Source organism: Elephantulus edwardii, unplaced genomic scaffold (assembly GCF_000299155.1).
Source record: "Elephantulus edwardii isolate Elephantulus edwardi_28Jun2011 unplaced genomic scaffold, EleEdw1.0 scaffold00044, whole genome shotgun sequence".
Classification (NCBI taxonomy): Eukaryota; Metazoa; Chordata; class Mammalia; order Macroscelidea; family Macroscelididae; genus Elephantulus; species Elephantulus edwardii.
This window is the reverse complement of record NW_006399794.1, coordinates 6,415,068-6,438,360: the sequence shown is the minus strand read 5'-3', so window position 1 is coordinate 6,438,360 and position 23,293 is coordinate 6,415,068. Positions and strand designations below refer to the sequence as shown.

At 38.8% G+C, this 23,293-nt stretch overlaps 1 protein-coding gene across 1 annotated transcript in view; it reads right to left on the bottom strand.

Moving 5' to 3' along the window:
- STK33 (serine/threonine kinase 33) overlaps positions 1–22,969 on the bottom strand; it is an 89,367-nt gene extending 66,398 nt beyond the window's left edge. Inside the window, exons 1-6 of the mRNA XM_006885603.1 lie at positions 22,745–22,969; positions 20,531–20,641; positions 10,524–10,637; positions 7,192–7,296; positions 2,294–2,432; positions 631–719 (exon numbers count right to left, since the gene is read on the bottom strand). Of these exons, the coding sequence (XP_006885665.1) occupies positions 631–719; positions 2,294–2,432; positions 7,192–7,296; positions 10,524–10,637; positions 20,531–20,641; positions 22,745–22,969 (783 nt within the window). The remainder of the gene's footprint in view (positions 1–630; positions 720–2,293; positions 2,433–7,191; positions 7,297–10,523; positions 10,638–20,530; positions 20,642–22,744) is intronic.
- Positions 22,970–23,293: the final 324 nt, after the last annotated feature.

The following is a 23,293-nucleotide window of genomic DNA, read 5'->3' as shown; positions in this document are numbered from 1 at the left end:
GTGCCATAATCCTATTTGTATAACAGGGATTTAGCTCCTGCTACAAAGTTAGTTACTAACAGACATTGTATTTCTAAATTAATACATTCACATAGTTGGAGGCACCTATTACTAAAGTGCTAAGTAATAAATAATGGATTTTATAATTTATTTTAACTTAAGGAACATTTAATTTTAATAAATTCTTCAAAAATAAACACTTGGCACATTTACTGTGTTTAGCACATAAATATTAATATCTAGGAAATTTCTCAACAAGGAATACAGATTTCTGTAGTCAAAAGCACAACAGAGGTACACTGTTCTCTAAACCTGTAACATATTTACATCAAATTACCATGAATCATTTTAAAATTAATTAGAATTCAGAGCATCTGTTTGCTAGCTATTAGCTTGTGATTTAGAATTACTGAAATAAATACATACTTTTAAAAAATATTTAACAGCTCCACTTATAAAGTTATTCTTATCAATGACAATATCTCTTGTATAATATTTTTGCAAAACCGTATCATAGATTTTGATTTCTCAAAAGCTATCACAATATATGTATCACAAAAGAAGAAATAATTTTCCACTGCATTCAAACTATTTATAGGTAATTATTTACCTATATTTCTTATCTCTTACCTTTATGTTTAAGTTCATTTCATTGTTAGCATCAATAAAGCTGCTTTTAACCATTATGTTTTCCAGTTTTAGATCTCTATGTACTATATCTACCAAGAAAATAAAAACAAACCATTTGAAATCATTAATGGGAAAATAATTAAAGGGAACATAAGTAGAAGAAGTAAGCATGCCTGGCAAACTATTAGCCACTGTTGGACAACTTCAGGAGGACCAAGTATAATGAGGCCTTGCCATATCCTCTCATTTTGAAAGCTTTAATGCCTATATTTATAACCTTTAAAAATTTTTTTTCTTTGATTTTTCTTATCTCTACCCACTTCCTTGCTGCCACACTGGCTGCTATTTATGAAAACTGGCCTGGTGAGTATAAAAGAGGATGCCTCAGGTGTGAAATTCCCAGAATGAGGGAGACAATGTTAGTCAGAAACCTAGAAATATTTTCAATATTCTGAGGTCTTCAAACAGAGAATTACTTCTTTACATTTATGCTTATGTTTGCTGCCAATGCAGACATTCGGCATGCTGTAATTTAGTTAAAGATACAAAAACTATTCTTATTTCACTATATTTTTCTACAAGATCAGTAAATATTTTTCCTACTCTTTATATGTTAAAATAAAAAGTCAATCAAACAAAAATCTTCAACACACAAAACTTTAGTTGAACATGCCAGAGCTCAGGTAAAATTTTTATATACACGCAAATAATAAATTCTTTTACAAATTGCTGATTCAGTTCATATACATAGAGATAATTTTTCATAGACTTAAAAAGTTATCTGTATAACTGCTGGAACACAATTCCTAGACTTTGTTTTTGTAATCTTATTATTTCTATTGTTCTGATTTTCTCTTCTTACCTAAGTGTAACTTCATAATATATTTTGATTCTTGGCGGGCCAAGTCCTTAATTTTTATTATCTTCATAGATATTCTCACCCATTTCAGATGCATCTTACCAAGTGTCATGAAAAATCCTGTTACAATTCTGTTTGGAACAGCACTAAATTTACAGCTTAATGTAGAATAAATGTCATTAGTAGAATATTCAGTTGTCAGTTTCGCGACCTTTGCGCTCTCTTCTTTTCCCTGTTTGTATTCCTCACCCTACATTTGTATTCCTCAGCTCAAGCAGTGTGTCCTCCTGTGTAAATTCTCCCCCAACTTTTTAAAACAAATGAGGCACTTCTACACCTATGCTCCTTGAACCACATACGTCTCTCTGTTAGAGAAATCATGTTGAATTGTAATGTTTTTCCACGTTCAACCTCCTACCATCCTGACTTCCTTCAAAGGAAAGCCTTTTGATCTTGTTTAGCTTTAGAATCAACCACAAGGTAATAGGTGAATAGCTGCTAAATGAATCACTGGAGCCCAGTGTCAGTTCTGTTACCTCCCAAGTCATATCACCTGGCTGGAAAAAATTTTTTTCTCAAATGTGAAACAAGAATATTCTAAAGTTGGTCAAACTAACCATTAATGAAGAAAAAAATGGAGGTGTAGAGGAAAGTCAAACAACTGAAAAAAATTGTTAAGTGCCACTTTAAAAAATCAAATCTATGTTAGCAAGAATTATTTTTGTGACTATAAATCCTGAATAAAATTACTCTTAAAAGTGATATCTGGATTCACAGAGCCAATGTATTGCATGCTCTTCTTACCCTTATCATGAAGATATGCTATAGCTGATGCAAGGCTTTGGATAATCCACCTTGTCTCATTCTCAGAGAAATGTCCTTTCTTATCCAGAATTTCTTTGAGTTCTCCATCCTCACAAAGCTCCATCACAAGGTACATTTGCTGGCGTTATATAGATTTTAAAAAGACAGATTATATAGTTGTGGATCTTTAACAATGTTGTTATGCATTGCATATATATGTATATATAAGAGACACACACATAACGGAAACATTATCACAATCTTAATCATTATGTTATTCATTAAAAATATTTAATGTCTATTTGATATAAGATACTATCTTGGATGTTGTTGTTATGTGCCATTGAGTCACCTGCGACTCACAGCGACCCTGTCAACAAGAGCCCTAAATTTTGTTCCATCCTGTGCCATCTCACTGAGGGTCTTCCTCTCCTGCACCGTCCCTCCATTCTCCCAAACATGATGTCCCTCTCCAAGGACCAGTCCCTCCTTGCAACATGCCTAAAGTATGTCAGACAAAGCTTCAGAATCCTTGATTCCAAGGAGCATTCTGGATACACCCTCTCCAGGACAAACCTATTTGTTCTCCTAGCAGTTCATGGCATATTCAACACTCTTCTCCAGCACCACAGCTCAAAGGCATCAATTCTCTTTCTATCATCCCTATTCATTGTCCAACTCTCTGATGTATAGCACGTAACTGCAAAGACTATAACCTGGATCAGGTGCACCTTAGTCTCCAGCCTGACGTTGTTGCTCTTGAGAGGTCCCTCACAGCTGACTTTCCCAATGCAATTCATCTCCTGATTTCCTGGCTACTGTTACCAAGAGTGTTGACCGTGGAACCAAGTAAAAGAAAACTGTTAACTATCTCAATCTCTTCACCATCCATACTGATGCTGCCAATTGGCCCAGTGGTGAGAATCTTTGTTTTCTTGATGTTAAGCTTCAGTCCATATAGGAGGCTGCAGTCCTTGACCTTCTGCAGCAAGTGCTTCAGGTCCTCCTCAGTTTCAGCAAGCAGGGTTGTGCCATCTACATAACACAGGTTGTTGGTGAATCTTCCTCTAATCCGGATGCCACATTCTTCCTCGTACAGGCCAGTGTCTCAGATGATCTGTTCTGCATACATATTGATAAGGTATGGAGACAAAATACATCCCTGATGGACCCCTTTCTTGATTTTGAATCATCCAGTGTCTCCCTGCCCTTTTCAGACAACTGCCTCTTGGTCCAAGTTTAAGTTTCGCATAATCACAATCAAATGTTCTGGGATTCCCATTCTTCTCAGAGTCAGCCATAGCTTGTTGTGATCTTTGCATAGTCTTTGCATAGTCAATGAAGCACAGATAGACATTCTTCTTTTGGTATTCTCTGCTTTCTGCCAAGATCCATCTAACATTAGCTGTAATATCCCTAGTACCATGACCTCTTCTAAATACAGCCTGCATATCTGGCAGTTCTCTGCTGACATACTGTTCCAAAAGTTTTTGGCTCATTTTCAGCAGAATCTTGCTTGCATGTGATATCAATGATATTGTTCAATAATTTCCACACTCTGTTGGGTCACCTTTCTTTGGAATGGGAACAAACCTAGATCTCTTCCAGTCAGTTGGCCAGCTGACTGTCCTCCAGATTTCCTGGCACAACTTAGTGAGTACATCCAGGGCAGTGTCTGTTTGTTGAAAGAAATCAATTGGTGTGCTGTCAACTCCTGGAGACTTGTTTTTTGCCAATTCCTTCAGAGCAACTTGAACTTCCTCCTTCATCACCATAGGTTCTTACTCATATGTCATTTCATTAAATTCCTCTGTGTCAGCCAATTCTTTCTGATACAGTCAGTGACTCTATGTACTCCTTCCATCTTCTCTTGATACTTGCTGGATCACTTAACATTCTACCCAAACTATCTTTAAGTATTGCTACCCTTGGCTTGAATTTGTTTTTCAACTCCTTCAGCTTAGGAAATGCTGAGTGAGTTCGGCCTTTTTGATCTTCTGACTCCAGCTCTCTGCACATTTCATTATAGGATCTTGCATTGTCATCCCTAGCTGCCTTTTGAAATTTTCTCTTCAACTAGCTCTTTGCTTTCTTGATTTCTTCCTTTAGCTTTGGCTACTTGGCACTCTAGTGTAATACTCAGAGTCTCATCTGACATCCATCTTGGTCTTTTCTTCTTTATCCTTTGTAACGATCTTTTGCATTCTTCATGGATGATTTTCTTGATATTCTCCCAGAGCTCATTTGGTCTATGCTCCTTGGTGCTCAAGGCCTCAAACCTGTTCCTGAGATGGTTTTTAAATTCAAGTAGGACAGACTTAAGGTCAAACCTTGGTTCCCGTGGACTTGATATGAGTAGCTGGTGGTCTGACTCACAATCAGCACCTGGCCTGGTTTTCACTGCTGATATTGAGCTTCTGTTTGGGATATCAGAGGGGAAAAAAGAAGCCTGATACACAGACATTATCTTCAAAGAGCTCACAGTGTTGTAATTCACTCCCTATAATTATAGTCACTGATTTGTGACTAACCCTCTAGCAGGTTTTTTCAGAGGCTATAAATCACAAAGGAAGAGATCTGTCCATCTTTCTCCAGCTGAGCCACTGGTGGGTTTGAACTACCAGTGAGAATCCGCCTTTGAGTTAGTAGTACAAATCCTTATGGACTAGGCCACCAGAGTTCCCTATAATGTAATATAATAATAACATATTATTTCTACTATATAATAATAGCATCTTGTGATAAGTGCAAATAGAAAAGGCATGCCTCACCTGTTAATATCATTGGGACCTTGGTGGGGAGGAGAAAAGTAGAGTAGAAATGAGTAGGAAAGTCAGAAAGGATAGATTGGTGCCAGGTTGTACCAAGTTTTGAATGTCATAAGAGGTTTGGAATTTTTTTTTTCTCTTTTATACAAGAGAAGAGCCACTAAAGATTTTTAAGGTGGTATTGACATGGGGAGGGGTGGTTAATGTCTTTATCAGTTTTTTATTTCCACATGACCTCTCTAACAACACTGTAGACTTCTGCTGTCAAGGGCCAGAGAGTAAGTTTTTCAGCTTTGAAGTCATATTGTCTTACCCCACTATTCAACTCTACTCCTGATGTGTAAAACACTGCCTTAAACAAATGAATGTAGCTGTGTTCCAAACTATTCAAAAACTTACTTATAGACCCTGGAATTTGAGTTATGTATCACTTTGACATGACATGAAATATTCTTTTAAACAATCTTTTCAACCTTTAAAAAAATGTGTTAAACTTAGGTCATGGGCCAAAAAAAACCAGACAACAGGCCAGATTTGGCTAATAGGCTGTGCTCTGGTGACACAGTTATAGAGGGGAAAAGGAGCCAGTGGCTCAAGCAGTTTCTAAACAACTGCTAACCTAAGATGCTAGTGGTTTGAACCCTTCAGCTACTCCATGTAAGGTCTTGCCTCAGTAGTATGAAGAAATGTCCCCTAAATGCTGCTCTAGTTATATCTTACAAAGACAAAAGCAAGTTTTTAAAGTATCAAACCCTTTCCAAGTACCTTAACTGTATCCTAGAACAAAGACAAGTATAGTTACAAAAATATCTAGCATCCAGTAAGGAAAAATTCATAGCAGTTAGTATCCTATAAAAATTAACAAGCTATGGTATAGCAAATTATTGAATATATACCCTTTCTGACAATGAAGCTGTGTTGCAATCCCATCCCAAAGACATGGAGTTAAAATCCACTAGCTTCTCTGCAGGAGAAAGATGGGAAATCTTCTTCCATGGGCTTCTGAAAACCCACTGGAGGGTCAGCTATGAGTCAGTTCCAAGTGGACGATACACAGCAACAAATAACAACATGCAAATAAAGTACCTGTGGACCACCAAGGGTATTGGACAGCCTGCTAAAATGGCTTACTAGTAGACTGAAGTACCTCTGGGAAATTGTACATGAACCAAGAAACAGTGATTCAAACAGAACAAGGGGACACTAGGAGGTTAAAAATCAGGAAAAGGTGTCTCAGGACTATTCTCTCCAATAAATCTCTATGCTGAGAAAATAATCCAAGAAACTGAACTATATGAAGAAGAACATAACATCAGGATTGGAGGAAGACTCGTCAACAGCTTGCATTATGCAGATGGCACAATCTTGTTTACACTTAAGCACTTAAGATCAAAGACTACAGCTTTCAATATGGGTTATATCTCAATATAAAACAAAATCCCCACTACTAGACCATCAGGAAGTATCATGATAGATGGAGAAAAGACTGAAGTTGTCAGGAGTCTCATTTAGCTTGGACCCCAAATCAACACCCATAGAAGCAGCAGTCAAGAAATCAAAAGAGATGTAACTAGGGAAATATGCAGTAAAGGACCTCTTTAAAGTGCTTAAGAGTAAGGATGTCACTTGAAAGACTAAGATGTGCTTGATCCAACCCATAGTACCTTTAATTTATTCACATGCTTTTGAAAGTCTGTGAAATGAAGAGTGTGTGTGTGTGTGTGTGTGTGTGTGTGTGTGTGTGTGTGTGTAGCTCTGGTGAATTACTGGTGAGGAATTGTGAAGTTAATCTCACAAAATTATGGCGTTCCAAAAAATTCTAATAGCGAAACTAAGGACCAAAACAGAAGGAAAGCTCTAATCACTTTTAGTTTTTTATGAAATTGCTTCAACTTTAAACATCTGGTTTTAATATGTCACCAGAAATATCACTAAAGACATTAATCTAATCAGCAGAAACCTAATTATATAATCAATAATAAAAGTCATCTGTAATGCTCTCATCAATCTCCAGTGACAAACTCATGCCAGTGACATGAACAACTATGGCCCAAAGGGATTCTTTCAGAATGGAATGATGTTCATTTTGTAACAACAACTTTCAAAATGCACCAAGTGAGGAAGCTTTACCTTAGGGGTTTCTAACACTTGCTCCAGATGTATGATGTGTTCATGTTTCACACTTTTGAGGATGCTCACCTCCCGTTCAAGTAACTTCACAGCAGAGCTTCCAGCCTAAATTAATGAGGAAACATAGATTTCACAGGTGACTATCACACCTACCTGTCTCAAGTAATGACATAGTTTATTTATCCTCGTAATCAGATTAAAACATATTCTTCCTCATGGAAGGGAGTGGGAAGGAGGAAAATGCACAACAATGAATGAATAAATAAAATATATTATTTCTCTCATTTGTTCAATTCTTCCAAACACCTTTACCCTTCAGCCATTATCACCACAGAAATAAATGGGAAACTGTCAATCTCACTTTGTTTCGTGTAAAAGTCATATTCTAAAATTATCCTAAAAGGTCAAGAGAAATAGTGATTGTAAAAATTGTGATTGTGGACTCCTATATCGTCTAAATATGGAAAATTACCACAAATTCAGTGAATTTCCATCTAAACATATGGCTTGACCTGCATTGTCCAATTCACATGTTGCCTGACTTCTTCCAGGCAAAATGGCAGACTACAGAGACAATAGCCCAAATCTTTTTAAATTAAGACAACAGAAAAGTTTATAGATACAAATAATCATCCAAGAATCTTTTGTTCCAATGGAAAAGATAAATAAGTAAGTAAAATACTGACTGAAGGAATAAACTGACCAAAAAAATATCAATAAGGAGACAAAAAAAAAGCACAAGAAAGGTATTATTATTTTTTTCTTTGGTCCACAGAGCCTTCTGGAGCTCACATAGTGACTTTTCTCCACCACAACTTATCAAGTAGTCAGCAGCGTCAGAAAGCCCTTCTCAGTTCTACTTGAGGTCAGACTTGCACCAGTTGTATCTGGCACCGGGAGAGCATGCACAATCTAACATTCAGAGACTCCCTCTGTGTGCCAGCATTCTGTGCTGTGTCTGGTCTGCATCCATCCCAGTGGAACATCATTTCTAAATGGAATCCATACCTCTCACTGAGCACCCTTGTGTATTCTGCACTATCCCTGCACTTGGAGCAGTGCACACTTCACGCAGTGTGTCATCTTTGAGCATCTGCAGCTGGTAGTGACTGTCTCTTCACACCAGCAGAGTATACCATTCCTAACCATGTAGAATAACCTGGATAGGTCAGAGGCCAACAATAATTCTCTTCTAGGCTGGGTGTCCAACCCCTTTACACCTGCTAGATGAGAAGCAGTGCTATTCATAGATTGACAGATATATTTAGCTGTCAACCACATCTTAGACGAGCAGAAACTCTAACCTGACTGGGCACTCCAAACCCAATCTTTTATTGGACTGCAGACATGCAGTCCCAGACCAGACATCACACCTTCACCCCACAGCAGTGGCAAGAGCATCAGTCAGGTGTCTAGTGATGATTCCCAATGTTGTTATTGTTGTTAGGTACCACTGAGTCACATATGATTGATAGAGACCCTATGAACAATAGATCTAAACTCTGCCATCTGCATCACCTCTAACATGCTTGAACTCATTGAAGCAGTCACCGAACCAATCTATCTGGTTTAGGGTCTTCTTGTCTTTTGTCAATTCTCAGTCTTCCCATGGTATCTATTTCTCATGAGCACATTTAAGTGTTCTGGGATTCTGATTATTTTCAATGTTAGTATTAGTTTTTTTATAATCCACAAAGTCAAATGCCTTTGTTTAGTCTATAAAGCATAAATAGGCACTCTTCTGGTAGTCTGTGCTTTCAGTCAGGATTCATGTGGCATGAGCAATGATATCCTTGGTGTCACAGCCTCTCCTGAACCCAGCCTGACCTTCTGGCAGTCCTCAATTTCAGAAAGCAAGGTATACTGGAAGTTCCTGATGAGTCTTCTCTAACCCTGATGCCAAATTCTTCCTCACAGAGTCTAGTATCTCAAATAATTTATTCAGTATACATAGTGAATAGGATACAGAGAGAATATAACCCCGATGCACACCCTTCTTAGTTTTAAACCATGTAATGTTCTCTTGGTCTGCACACAACAGCCTCTTGGTCTAGGTGTAGGTTTCACATGAGCACAATTAAGTGTTATCAAAGAGGCAAAAGAAATAGCATCCAAAGGAGCATTATGTGTCTAGAATGCTAAAGAATCCTAGAAAGACTTCTGTGTCTCCTTTTCTTTAGTCTTATACATTTCTTAATTAAACTTTAGAGAGATAAGACATGTAGTCCAATTTGTAGAGTTTATTTTAAAGGATACAACATAATCTCCTTTTTCATTTTATAAATACGTTGTTGTTGTTGTTGTTATGTGCCATCAAGTCGCTTGCGACTCATAGCGACCCTATGTACAACAGCTCTAAACTCTGCTCTGTCCTGTGCCAATGTCACTGTCTCCGACAGAACAAACACCAAAATAGTTTCTTTGTTTTCCCAAGCACATTAGTATCTTTTTTAAAAGTCGATGAAATGATCAAATGAATAATCTTACACTGTACCTTAAAATCTGTTGAGAAATATAATAGATACAAACAAACAGTATAGTACATAGGTGGTGAGGAAAGTGGTTCAAACTTTTTAAAATTATTTTTAATTGGTTTTCATATAATAATACCTTTACAGTATGTTTTATTCATATATATTGTATCTTATATGATCTTTCATTTACATTGTGTTTTATACAATCATTCATATACATTCTACTTTACATTCTTTTGTTTACACTAGTTTATTTACAAAATTCTAACACACTGTTTTTTTCACACCAGATCCTTCCCATTTCCCTCACTTCCTCACCCACCACATTGTGAGACTCCATGATTAATTGCCCCTCCTGCACATCTTCACCCCTCTGCTTCCATCCTGTCTCCACCTGGATCCTCAAATTTAAAGAACAGGTAAGATGAATGAAGAGAGAATTAGCAAACAGTGAGGAAATAGGGAATTTACTAATATCTGATGATGATGTTCTCTACTCCAAGTCATGGATACTTTATTGTAAAAATGAGTATCAGAACATCAGGAGAAAGCAGCAGGACGTAGAACAAGCTAAGACATATTTAGTGCAAACTCTACATATCCACATATTTTTAAATATTATTTATCTTCAACTCACTCTGGTAAAATTTATGTTTTTTAACTTTTCTGATTTATTTTCCCAAATAACACTTCTCTATCTCAGTATAAGAATTGGCAGAAAGATACAGAAATGACCACAAATATCCAAGGGAATGGTCAAATCCTCACCTCATGGTCAGAGGAAATGGGGGTCAGTGTAAAAAGATGTACTGTCTATACCCACATTGGCCTCATATTGATGCTGCTAGTCAGTCTTACCTTGTCTTTATTCACTTTTTTAATTGCCCACTTAGTCCCTGTTTCAGTATCTGTAGCTTCAATGACCAACCCAAAGCTTCCTTGGCCCAATACTTTTCCAAAAGTATAGAATTCCTAGAGAAAATGAAAAGTCCCTTTGTCATTCATAAAGTATTAAAAATGAACACATAATACAGACAAATTCTAACTCCAGGGGAAAGGTTCTTCTTAAAGTCAAATAGAAACTCATTTCATTACCATCAAGTTGGAACCAACCCACAGCTAAGCTTCCATCAGGTTTTCAACGGCAGTTAATCATACAGGAGAAGACTGCTCATCTTTCTCACACAGAGCAATTGGGGGATTCAAATCATCTGCCTTTTGGGTTGAGACAGCAAAACTCCTTACCCACTTGGCTCAGAATAAGAGGTCCTTTGCAAAGATGACTGGGGGAAGGGAGAGAGGGAGTTAATGGTGCAATAATTAATAATTTTTTTTAAAGTGAACTGGGGGAGGGGGAAAGGGAAAAGGGGATAAAATGTACAACAATGAATGAAAATCTAACTTATATGTTAGATTTTGTTGTTGTTGTTGTTATGTGCCATCGAGTCGCTTGCGACTCAAATGACCCTATGTACAACATCTCTAAACTCTGCTCTGTCCTGTGCCAATCTCACTGTCTCCGACACACTCATCCCGATTGCCACAGTCACCGAATCAATCCATCTCCCAGAGGGCCTTCCCCTCTGCACCTGCCCTCCACCCTCCCAAGCATGATGTCCCTCTCCAAGGACATGTCCCTCCTTACAACATGACCAAAGTATGTCAGACGTAGCCTCAGAATCCTTGCCTCCAAGGAGCAGCCCGGTTTAACCCTCTCCAGGGTGAAATCTGTTTGTTTTCTTATCAGTCCATGGCACCCTCAGCACTCTTCTCCAACACGAAAGCTCAAAAGCATCAATTCTCCTTCTATCCTCCCTGGTCATTGTCCAGCTCTCTGATGCATAACAAGTGATTGCAAAAACCATGGCCTGTACCAGTCGCACCATAGTCTTTAGAGACACACCATTATTCTTGAGTACTTTAGAGAGGTCCCTAACAGCAGACTTTTCCATCGCAATACATCTTTTAATTTCCTGGCTGCTGTTGCCAAGAGTGTTGATTGTGGAGCCAAACAGACTAAAGCTGTGAACAATCTCAATCTCTTCACCATCCTGATGCTGCCAATTGGTCCAGTGGTGAGAATCTTTGTCTTCTTGACATTGAGCCTCAGTCCATACTGAAGGTTGTAGTCCCTGACCCTCAGCAGCAAACCCCCCAGGTCCTCCTCAGTTTCAGCAAGCAGGGTTGTGTCATCTGCATAACTGATTGTTTATAGATCTTCCATCAATCCTGATGCCACATTTCTCCTCATAGAGCCCAGCCTCCTGGATGATCTGTTCTGCATACAAGTTGAAAAGGTATGGAGACAGGACACATCCCTGGCATACACCCTTACCAATTTTGAACCATGTAGTGTTTCCTTGCTCGGTTCTGATGACTGCCTCTTGGTTCAAGTATAAGTTTCCCATTAGCATGATCAAGTTCTTCTGGGATTCCCATTCTTCTCAGAGTCAGCCACAGTTTGTAATGGTCCACACAGTCAAATGCCTTTGCATAATCAATGAAGCACAGATAGACATTCCTCTGGTATTCCCTGCTTTCAGCCAATATTCATCTAACATTAGCTACAATATCCCTAGTACCATGACCCCTTCTAAACCCAGCCTGCACTTCTGGCAGTTCTCTGCTAATGTGCTGTTCCAGTTGTTTTTGGATAATCTTCAGTAGAATCTTGCTTGCATGTGAAATCAACAATATTGTTCTATTGTTTCCACACTCTGTTGGGTCACCTTTCTTTGGAATGGGAACAAATATACATCTCTTCCAGTCAGTTGGCCAAGTGGTTGTTCTCCAGACTTCTTGGCACAACTTGGTGAGCACGTCCAGGGCAGCATCTGTTAGCTGAAATATGTCAATTGGTATACCATCTATTCCTGGGGCCTTATTTTTTGCTATTTCCTCCAAAGCAGCTTGAACTTCTTCCTTCATCACCATAGGCTCTTGCTCATATGTTGTTTCATTAAATTCTTCCGTGTCTGCTAATTCCTTTTGATACAATGACTTAGTATATTCTTTCCATCTTCTTTTGATACCTCCTGGATCATTTAATATTCTGCCTAAAGCATCCTTGATTATAGCAACTCGAGGTTTGAATTTGTTCTTCAGTTCCTTGAGCTTAAGAAATGCTGAGCGAGCTCGACACTTTTGGTTTTCTGACTCCAACTCCTTGCACATTTCATTGTAATATTTTACTTTGTCATCCTGCGCTGCCTTTTGAAATCTTCTGTTAAGCTCACATGGAATGTTAGATTTACTTTTGTTAAATCACAATTAATATTAATGAAAATTTAAATCACAATTAAAAAGGGGGGGAAATATGGATGGATACACAGTGCATTCACCCAAAATTTATTCCAAAACTCTGAGCACTATATTATAAAATCCAAATCTGTTAGCCACTGAACAAGTGTTTCCTCATTAACCAAGTAACTTGGTTAACGTCCATTGTTTCTGTTAATTAAAAAGTTTCTTTCTTTTTAGAGAAATACGGCAAAATTATAACACAGAGATCAATACTAAAGAGAAAAGAAAAATCACCTGTAACCCCACAATCCAGACCAAGAATCCTTTGATGTATAATTTAACATTTACAAAGAAAAAATGAACTAACCTTGACAAAATGATAATTTAGTTTATCCCATCAAATAACAAGCAAGTATTATAATGAAAACTATATTCTCATTCTATGTTAATCTGGGCGGTAGATACATTCTCTGTAAAGTTGGGGATTGTCAGCTTTCGCGATGAAAATAAACTCCAGAACATGTAGATAGGCATTTCTAGACCCACTGAGCATGGAGATCAGAATAGAGGGGAACAGAGAGAAAAGGCTAGTGGGTGAAACTGCCATTTGGTTAGCCAGTCAAAGCCTTCCCACTCTTGGTGATCACCTCTAGTTTGACCATGCAACATGGAACTCAGTTGTTAGTCTTCCTATTTCCTACCATTGTATTTTTCTTTTCTTTTTTACTTTCATTATTTAAAAGTTAAATAGCCTTTCATATTTAATTGTCCACATTTCTGGAAAAACCATTTGAGCTCAGTAAGTACAACTTTAACAATCTTAAATATTCAAAAAACATACTGATTCCAAAAATATATTAATTCCTTTATTTATTCAAGAAATGTTCATTGAAGGACTACTGTGAGTGGGAAGCATCAGACATCTGAAAGAGCGGTGTGCAATTTTTCTAAGTGCTCTGAACTGCCGTTGTTTGGGTCTATACAATAAGATTAACAATTTCTTTTTTACAGAGTGTTTATCTAACTCTTTTGCCTGCTAGTAGTACTGTGGTTAATGCACTAAGTTGCTAATCAAAAGGTCAGTAGTTGAAACCCACCAGTCATTCCAAGGGAGAAAGATGAGGCAGAGTGTATCAGTGAAGAATTTAGAACCCATGGAGCAGTTCCACTCTGTCCTTCAGAATCAGTCCAATGACAGTGAGTTTGGTTTGGTTTTCTAACTCTGGAGTCTCTGGTGGTTCCAATACTTAATGTATTAGGCTGCGAACCACAAGGTTGGATGATCAAGTCTAAGCAGAGTCACCTCAGAAGAAAGGCCCAATGAATTACATCCCTCAAACTCAGCCACCAAAATCGCCATGGAGCACAGATCTGATAAAACACACAGAAAGGCACAGAGAGTCAGCAGCTGCTGTGTTTTTGATCTAACCCATAGAGTGGCTTTTAAATTCAATAGTTATCACTCCCTACCCCCACCCCCACCTCCTGGTTCCTCTCTGACTCCATTTTCTTCTAGTCCACACATACTCACACAAACACACATATTATTGGTATAAGGATATTCATTGAATGCTTATCCCCCTCCCCCATTCTTACTGCCTTAAGAGATGATTCTATAACCACCAGTTGCCTCCTCCTTCATAAAGGATTCTCATTCAATCGCCATGAAAGATGGTCCTGTTTCCTCCCCTCCCCACTTTCCAAACATATATGAATTGGTCCTCAAACACCTTCTTGCTTTCAAACATTTTTAACTGGTTTTCCCCAAAGATGGTCTATGAAGTCCTTAAAGAGCTGTTTCTTTTCTATCTTTTAAAACAGCTAAACCATGATGTCAATCTAGAGATCAAGGTGTGCCTAATCCAGGCCACAGTCTTCGCAATTATCTGCTAAACATCAGAGAGCTGGACAGTGTCTAAGGATGACAGGAGAATCAATGTCTTTGAATTGTGGTGCTGGAGAAGAGTTCTGAACATATCATGGATTGCCAAGACAAATAGGTCTGTCTTGGAAAGGGTGAAACCAAGTTTCTCCTTGGAGGCTAGGCTCTTGAAGCTCCATCTCACATACTTACTTTGGGCACATGGCCAGGAGACACAGGTCCTTGGAGAAGGACATCATGCTCAGAAGGGTGGAGGGACGATGCAGGAGAGGAAGACCCTGGATGAGATGGATTGATACAGTAGGTTGGTGTGTCAGAATTAGTGAGACTGCTCAGGACAGGCAAGGGTTCAGAGCTGTTGTTAATGGCACAGAACAATAACTATAATCCTGAAGTCAGGCAACATAAATGCGCTGAGAGAAGAGAGGTGGGGGAGAGGAAAAAGAAGAAATACTCATCTTTAATATTCTAGACAAAATTACACGTTTCAGCTAGAAGATGCAACACTGGATATGCTCACCAGTCTAAACTAGGAAATCTGGAGGAAAACTGCTTAGTTGACTTCCTGGAAGAGACCCATATTTGTTCCCATTCCCAACGAAGGTGGCCCAACAGAATGTGGAAATTATAAAACAGTATCATGTTGCTGGTGATCATTTAAAAAAGGACAGGTAAAAGAAAGGGAAAGACCTGGTGTGAAAAACAAAGTATACGCATTTTGTGCTCTTTGTATATAAACAAGTATAAAATTTAAAAAAATTAAAACAAAACTAAAAACAGCTAGAACAGTACATTGACAAAGAACTACTAGAAGTTTAAACAGGGTTTAGAAGAGGCAATGGACACCAGGGATATCACTGCTGATGTCAGATGAATCCTGACTGAAAACAGACAATATCAAAAGAATGTCTATTTGTGTTTTGTTGACTATGAAAGGCATTTGACTGTGTAGATTATAACAAACTATGGCTACAATTGAGAAGAATGGGAATCCAAGAACACTTAATTGGGTTCATAAAAATCTGTATCTCCAGCGCTGGATGAAAATCGCCTGTGACTTCATCCACAGCCACTGGTGAGAGTCAGCGCCCAGAGCCATCAGGGGCTTTAAGCTCGTTGCCCACTGCTGTGGTGTGGACAGCTGAAACCCAGGAACCGACAGGCACCTGGGGGGTGGGGAACCCAGACTCTACTTCATGCTCTGCTGGAGAAGGAGGGGCAGTCTCCTGTACCGGTCAGATCCAATTTGACGGTACACACACACACACACTTTTTCTTCTTCTTTTTTAAAAAAAGATTACTTCAGCCGTCACGGCCCTCTGCCCGGGGCGGGCTGCCCTCGGCCCCCGGCCCAGGGCGAGCCGTCGCAGCCCTCTGCCCGGGGCGGGCTGCCCTCGGCCCTCTGCCTGGGGCGAGCCATCGCGGCCCTCTGCCCGGGGCAGGCTGCCCTTGGCCCCCGGCTTGGAGCGAGCCGTCGCAGCCCTCTGCCTGGGGTGGGCTACCCTCAGCCCCCAGCCCGGGGCGAGCCATCGCGGCCCTCTGCCTGGGGCGGGCTGCCCTCGGCCCTCTGCCTGGGGCGAGCCATCGCGGCCCTCTGCCCGGGGCAGGCTGCCCTTGGCCCCCGGCTTGGAGCGAGCCGTCGCAGCCCTCTGCCCGGGGCGGGCTGCCCTCGGCCCTCTGCCTGGGGTGAGCCATCGCGGCCCTCTGCCCGGGGCGAGCCGTCGTGGCCCTCTGCCCGGGGCGGGCTGCCCTCGGCCCCCGGCTTGGGGCAAGCTGCCCTCGGCCCTCTGCCTGGGGTGAGCCATAGTGGCCCTTTGCCTGGGGTGGGCTGCCCTCGGCCCTCTGCCTGGGGCAAGCCATCGTGGCCTTCTTCCTGGGGCGGGCTGCGCTTGGCCCCCGGCTCGGGGCAAACCATTGCGGCCCTCAGGAGCAAGAAGGCAAGCAGCTGTAACCCAAGACCACCAGTAAGGTGATAAACCGTCCTCCCTTCCCCCCTTTATATCTATGCCCCTGTTCAGCATGAAGAAGCCAGAGAGTCGGCATCCAATTCCCAAATCAATAAGACAGTTGGTTTAATTACTATTGGAAAATGCTTGTCATTCCTCTGTAGCAACTGGTTCCCACTGGACCCTCATCATTTCCTTCACCTGCTCCCCCCACCGACCAAACTGTGCAGCTCTGCAACTGCATCCTGGCCCATCCTCACCCTTCTGCCCCCAACCCTCACCTCCTTGTACCCCCAATATGTTTTTCCCAATAAAAAAAGAATAAAATCTGTATCTCAAACAAGAAGTTGTTATCTCAACAGAACAAAGGAATACTGCATGGTTTAAAATCAGGAAGGATCTGCATCAGCAATGTGTGTTTTCTCCATATTCTTTCCATCTGTATGCTGAGCAAATACCTCACAAAGCTGGACTCTATGAAGAGGAATGTGGTATCAGGATAAGTGGCAGACTCATTAACAACCTGCATTAGACAAATGACACAATCTTGCTTACTGAAAGCAAAGAGGATTTGGAATGTTCACTACAGAAGATCAAGGACTACAGTCTTTGGTATGGATTACATCTCAATATCAAGAAAACTATGGTCCTCACCACTGGGCCAAACGGCAGTGTTATGACAGATGGTGAAAGGATTGAAGTTGTCAATGATTTCATCTTGCTTGGATCAACAATCATCACCTCTAGCAGCAGTTGGGAGATCTGGAGACGTATTGCATCAGGCAAGTCTGCTGCCAGGGATGTCTCCAAAATACTAAAGAGAAATTATGCCAATCTAAAGACTACGGGGCACCTGGTTCAGGCCGTGGTCTCTTCAATCACTTGCTATGCACTAAGAGTTGGACAATGAGTAAGGATGACAGAAAAAGAAATAAAGCCTTTGAGTTGCACTGGAGGAAAGTACTGAATATCCCATGGACTGTTAAAAGAACAAAAAGGAAAAGTGCACCCAGACCAATAAGACAAAGTTTCATCTCTCATACTTTGGGCCTGTGGCTAAGAGAGAGTATTCCTTGGAAAGGGAAATCATGCTTGGAAAGATGGAAGGTCAGTGAAAGAGAGGTAGATACCAACAAGATGTATCACACAATGACTGCAGCAATGGAGTAAAGTATGTCAGAGATGATGAGGATGGCACAGGACAGGACAGGGGTCAGGTCTGTTGCTCACGGAATCATTGAGTCAAACCTGATTCATTGACACCTAAGAACAACTGTTGCTATATATTTTGATGGTTATAAAGATGAATGAAACATTATTTCTGTTTTCTCAGAACATGTTAATCTACTACATATGTATATAATTTTTTTTCAAAAGAATGTGACATCAAGATTAGAAGACTTATCAACAGTCTATATTATGCAGATGACATAAATCTGCATGCTGAAAAATGATGGTTACCTGAAGCATTTACTAAAGAAAATTAAAAACTACTGCCTTTAATATGGATTATAGCTGAACATTACAAAGACAAAAGTCCTTATCACTGGGCCAATAGACAACATCATGATAGATGGAGAAAAGATTGAAATTGAGGGAGCTCTGGTAGCCTAGTGGCAAGATGCTGCACTGCAATTCCAGAAGTACGTGGTTCAAATCCACCAGATGCTCTGCTAGAAGGGAGGGGGCAATCTCCTCCTGTACCAGTCAGATCTGATTTGACAGTACACGTAAAAATAATACAATACAAATTTTAAAATAAGATTGAAATTGTTAATGACTTCGTTTTACTTGTATCCACAAAACACCCTTGGTACCAGCAGTCAAGATATCAAAAGACATGCTTCTTTGGGAAAATCTTCTACCAAGGACCTCTTCAAGTTGTCACAGCTCAATGTTAACTGTCTAAAGCCTAAGATGCACTTGATTAGGCCATACTCTTTTCAGTTACTTGCCATGCATCAAAAAAGTTGGATGATGACTAAGGATGACAAAAGAAGAACTGAGTCTAGAGTTGTGGTGTTGGAATAGAGTGCTTAATATCCCATGGACTGCCAACAAAAGGATAATCAAATATGTCTTGGAGAAGGTGCAGCCAGAGAGCTCCTTGAAGGCACAGATGGGGTAGCTTCAGCTCACATATTGCAAACATGTTTTTAGTACAAGCCAGCTAGGCAAAAGAAATCATTCTTGGAGAGGTGGAGGGTCAGTGACAGAGAGAAAGACTCTCAAGGAGATGGAATGACCCAATGACTGAAGCATTGGGATCAAGTATATCACTGGCTTATGATAAAACAGGGTTCAGATACACTGAGTTGCAGTCGACTTGACAGCACCCAATAACAACAATGAAGATATGAAAATATTACATAAATAATAAAGTCCTTAGTTCCAGATAAAAATCCCTAGCAAATGCTATTGGAGCCAGTGGCCAGAGCTATATACTGGAAGAACAAGTGGAAAAGTCATGAGAGGACAGCTTCTGAGATCAACATGGGGAGAAAAAAGGCAAAATCTGTTTAAATAGGAACTTAATAATGAAGTGAAAAAAAGACCAACTGTCCTATGAATTATCTTATTTTATAATTGATCTGAGATCATGTAATGGAGGGAAATAAGAATAAAATTGCTTGATTCTAATAATTTTAAGAGGATGATATAAAATTATAACAGAGCTCTTTTATTAGCAAAGGAGTCAATGCCATAAGTTAAATGTAGAAAACATGCATGATATGATCCCATCATGAAGATGTGTTTATGTAGTTGTGTTTACATTGATGTTAGGAAGGAAATGAATCTAAATATTAAGAGTATTATCTCTTGTAGCAGAATTTTGGATGACTAAAACATCTTTTACAGTCTCTTGAACTGTTATAAATTTTTATAATGAACCTATTTATTTTATGGGAGAAGCTAAGCTTCAACTTCAGCCAAAACTGTAAAAGTTATTTCCTTAAAATATGTATATATCTTATATACTTCATAATTTAAACCAGGAAAAAACTGAAAAGGGAAAAAAGGGTAAAACCTGCACATGTACAAGGGAAAAAAGTCAAAGAAAGACAACAAATGATAAAATTCGCTCTATCTGACTGAGGAAAACTTCCTTCTTTACTTTTCTATCTATATCTTCTTCATGTTCCATGAGGAACCCATGTTCCTTTCTACATAACAGCTTTTATGGTTAAATTTTAAACACAGCATATTTGTGAAGTTTTGGGGGACTTTGTTCATCTTGATGCAAGTCATTTATTTAAAGGAGAGATTTAAACTTCTCAAGAATTTCTCAGTAAGATTTTATAATCATTCCAATTCCTCTTAAAACAAATTTTAAAGATGATTTAATGCTAATGCATATTAAAGTAAAATAATGATTATATTTTCTTCATGTTTTAGTTTAGTGAGATGCTAAAGAAGCAATTTAATTTTAAAATTATCCCAATATGGTTTTTCTCTGCATTTTCTACAATGACTCCACAACTGCTCTCAAAAACAGCCCAATGCTTAAAGATTAAAATGGTCTCCATTTTGTTTAATAAAATATAACTTTCACTCTATGTTCATTTGATTTTCCATGAACAGAAAAAGTACCCAGAATTCATTATCTTTAGGAAAAGCTTTGGCACATTTAAAGATAGTAATTCCAAAAAAAAAGATAGTAATTCCTTCTTAATCTTACTATCTTCATTTACTTAAGAGATTTGTTTTAAACTTTTCCCCCAATAACCATTTAGTTAGAAGAAATCACAAAATTTCTAGACGCTGTTAAGAACTTCAGTCTCCTTTCCATGTACCTGAATAGCAGAGTCACTGTCTATCCTTATGTGAGGGACTTTTCCATCCAGAAAGCTACCTCGATGCCATTGTTGAGATATTTTTTTTTCTACATCTGAGATTCTTGTTACCTTGGACCAAGAAGGAATAAAAAGATTAACTTTAAAATACAAAATCCTTGTAAAATACAAAATCTTTTCAAATACAAAATCTCTAACTTAGACAATCTGATAACGCTTTAGTATATTTAATGTAATCTTTATAGTTAATACAGTTTCCTATCTTTTTTCCATTTCTAAACTCTATATGGTTCATTAGATCACTGGACTAAGAAAGCTGTCATTCAATACAGCCCTCTAAAATCCATGAATGTCTATATGATAATTTGTATTGCAGATATACCAGAATTTGTTCCATTAAAAAAAAAAAATTCACCAGAAAAGGCAACCTCACAGTTTTATCAATCGCCCTTGTTTCAAAATGGAACAATCATCTTCAATAGGCTAAACATAAGAAAGGTATCGATGAATCTTGGGTCTTAGTTTGAGTCTTACTTTGGTGAGTCTTGGGTCTCAGTAGCTTACAAATGTTCATCTCAGGTAATGGCGTTTTCCCATTCAGAGCAAGGAAGAGTGAAGATAATAAAAGACTTAAGAAAACAATTAGTTCAAAGCACTAACAATCCACATGAATCACAGCCACCACTAGCTTAAGACTGAAAGAACTAGACGGTACACAGATGCCATCACTATCCACTCTGAATGAGATCACAACAGAAGATTCTGGAAAGATAGAGGAAAATGTAGAACAAGATTCAGAATCTTTAAAAGAGACAAAAGTTATCTAGTCTGACAGAAACTAGAATGACCTTTAGACACCCTTCAACCCTGGAACCGAACCCATTCCCAGACATCATCTTTCAACTAAACAACAGGCCTTTCAACTAAACAACAGGCACGCCCATAAAGTGAACAACAGCTGTGAGAAACACATTCCTCAGAACAATCAACCATACAAAACCCAAAAGGGCAACATTTGCCCAAAAACAAAACTGAGATGCCAGGAAGTTGCAGGAAAGAAGGTCAAAGAGAAATGGAGAAGCCAGAAAGGAGGTGGGAAGAGCACTCAACGAAGGAGAGGAAGCTTCCCAATGAGATGAGTGACACAGTGACTTCAGCAATGGGCTTAGTGTGTCTGAGATGATGAGAATGGCACTGGATAGGGGAGAGTTCAGGTCAGTTGTTCATAGGGTGACTATGAGTTGTGTTAAACTCGATGGCACCCAACAACAATATCAAATACGCAAAATGTGTATAAATTGTTGAATGGGCAATTAATTTACTTTGTGAACTTTCACTGATGTCACACTAAAGTGTTAAGTACAAAAACAAAAGTCAGTACTTGCAGAACAAATATTTCATTAAAAATAGTGGTCAGGTACTCACAAAATAGACTTCTAAGCAAAATAACACAATAGCTACTCTCTCAGAGACATGTTTATAATAAGAATTATATCTTAAGTAATAAATGTCAGAAAAAAAACAGCAAAAAATTAACGTGTGAAAAAGGTAGAACTCTGAAATCAGGGAAACCTGTTTGTTTTTAAATTTATTGCACTCACCTTCCAACGTTACACTCTATTGATTAAAGAATTCCAAATTGCCTCTTCTCAAATACCCAAGCTGGTCAAATAGTTGAATGCAAGGTAATTTTATGAAGTACCTTTGACATTCCATCTAAACACTTAGGAATTATCATGTAACACCATAAACACTATATTTAGTTATAGCCATAAATTTTATTCTTTATCAGTTAAAGAAGATGTTAAAAAGTTTTACACTTAACTAAACTTGCAAACAATCTATACAGGAAAAGCCACTAGCAAAAGAGGTGGAATAACATCCTCAATTTTCAGAAAAAACTGATTTGGGAAACACTTGAAAGTAAGCCTTAAAAAAAGTTACTTGCCATCCAAGCAGATATATACACACCCATGTTTATCACGACTTTGTTCACAATAGCAAGGAGTTGGAAACAACCTAAGTGCCCATCAACAAACGAATGGATAAAAGTTACTACCCAACTTTGTTCACCGAGTCTGTGAAAAAGAAATGTTTCTTTGTTAAGAAGGCAATGATTATTAGACATGGCACCATGGGATAGAAATAAAGGTAAGAATAGAATTAGGAAATGGATGTAAATTTGTACTGAAACTTTGAATCTTCAATATTTACCCTATCTTTCCCAGAGGCAGTATCCTTGTTGGTGGTTTTTTCCTTTTTTCTCTCTGATGAAATCAGTTGTTCTGTACTACTGCTGCTTGATGTGGGTGCCAACGGCTTCAATGAAGTTGGAGAAGCCTTTACATTACAGGAACATGGAGAAAGTGCATCTTTCTCAGAAACAGATGAACTTCTGGATTTTATGGATTTTTTACCCAAACCACTACTATCAGCCATAGGCTTAATTCTGCAACAATTCAAATTGAAAAGAAAGGTCTTCTCACTGTTTGAGGAAGAGAGCCAAACTAAGAAGGTAAGCAGATGGCAAAAAAACTCCAGTAACTTCCAATGCGTGAGGTACTTGGGTTAAGGATGCACAAGATTCATCATCACATATGAGAGCTGCAGGGGGGGAAAAGCAAAAGCAATCACTATTTAGAATTCTATCTTGCTTACCAAGCTTATTAGAAATCTGAGGAAAACTAGAAACTAGCACCAAAAGCATGCTGACTAGTCCTGAAAAGTTGGTATTTATCACAAAATTTGGGAAATGCTATTTCT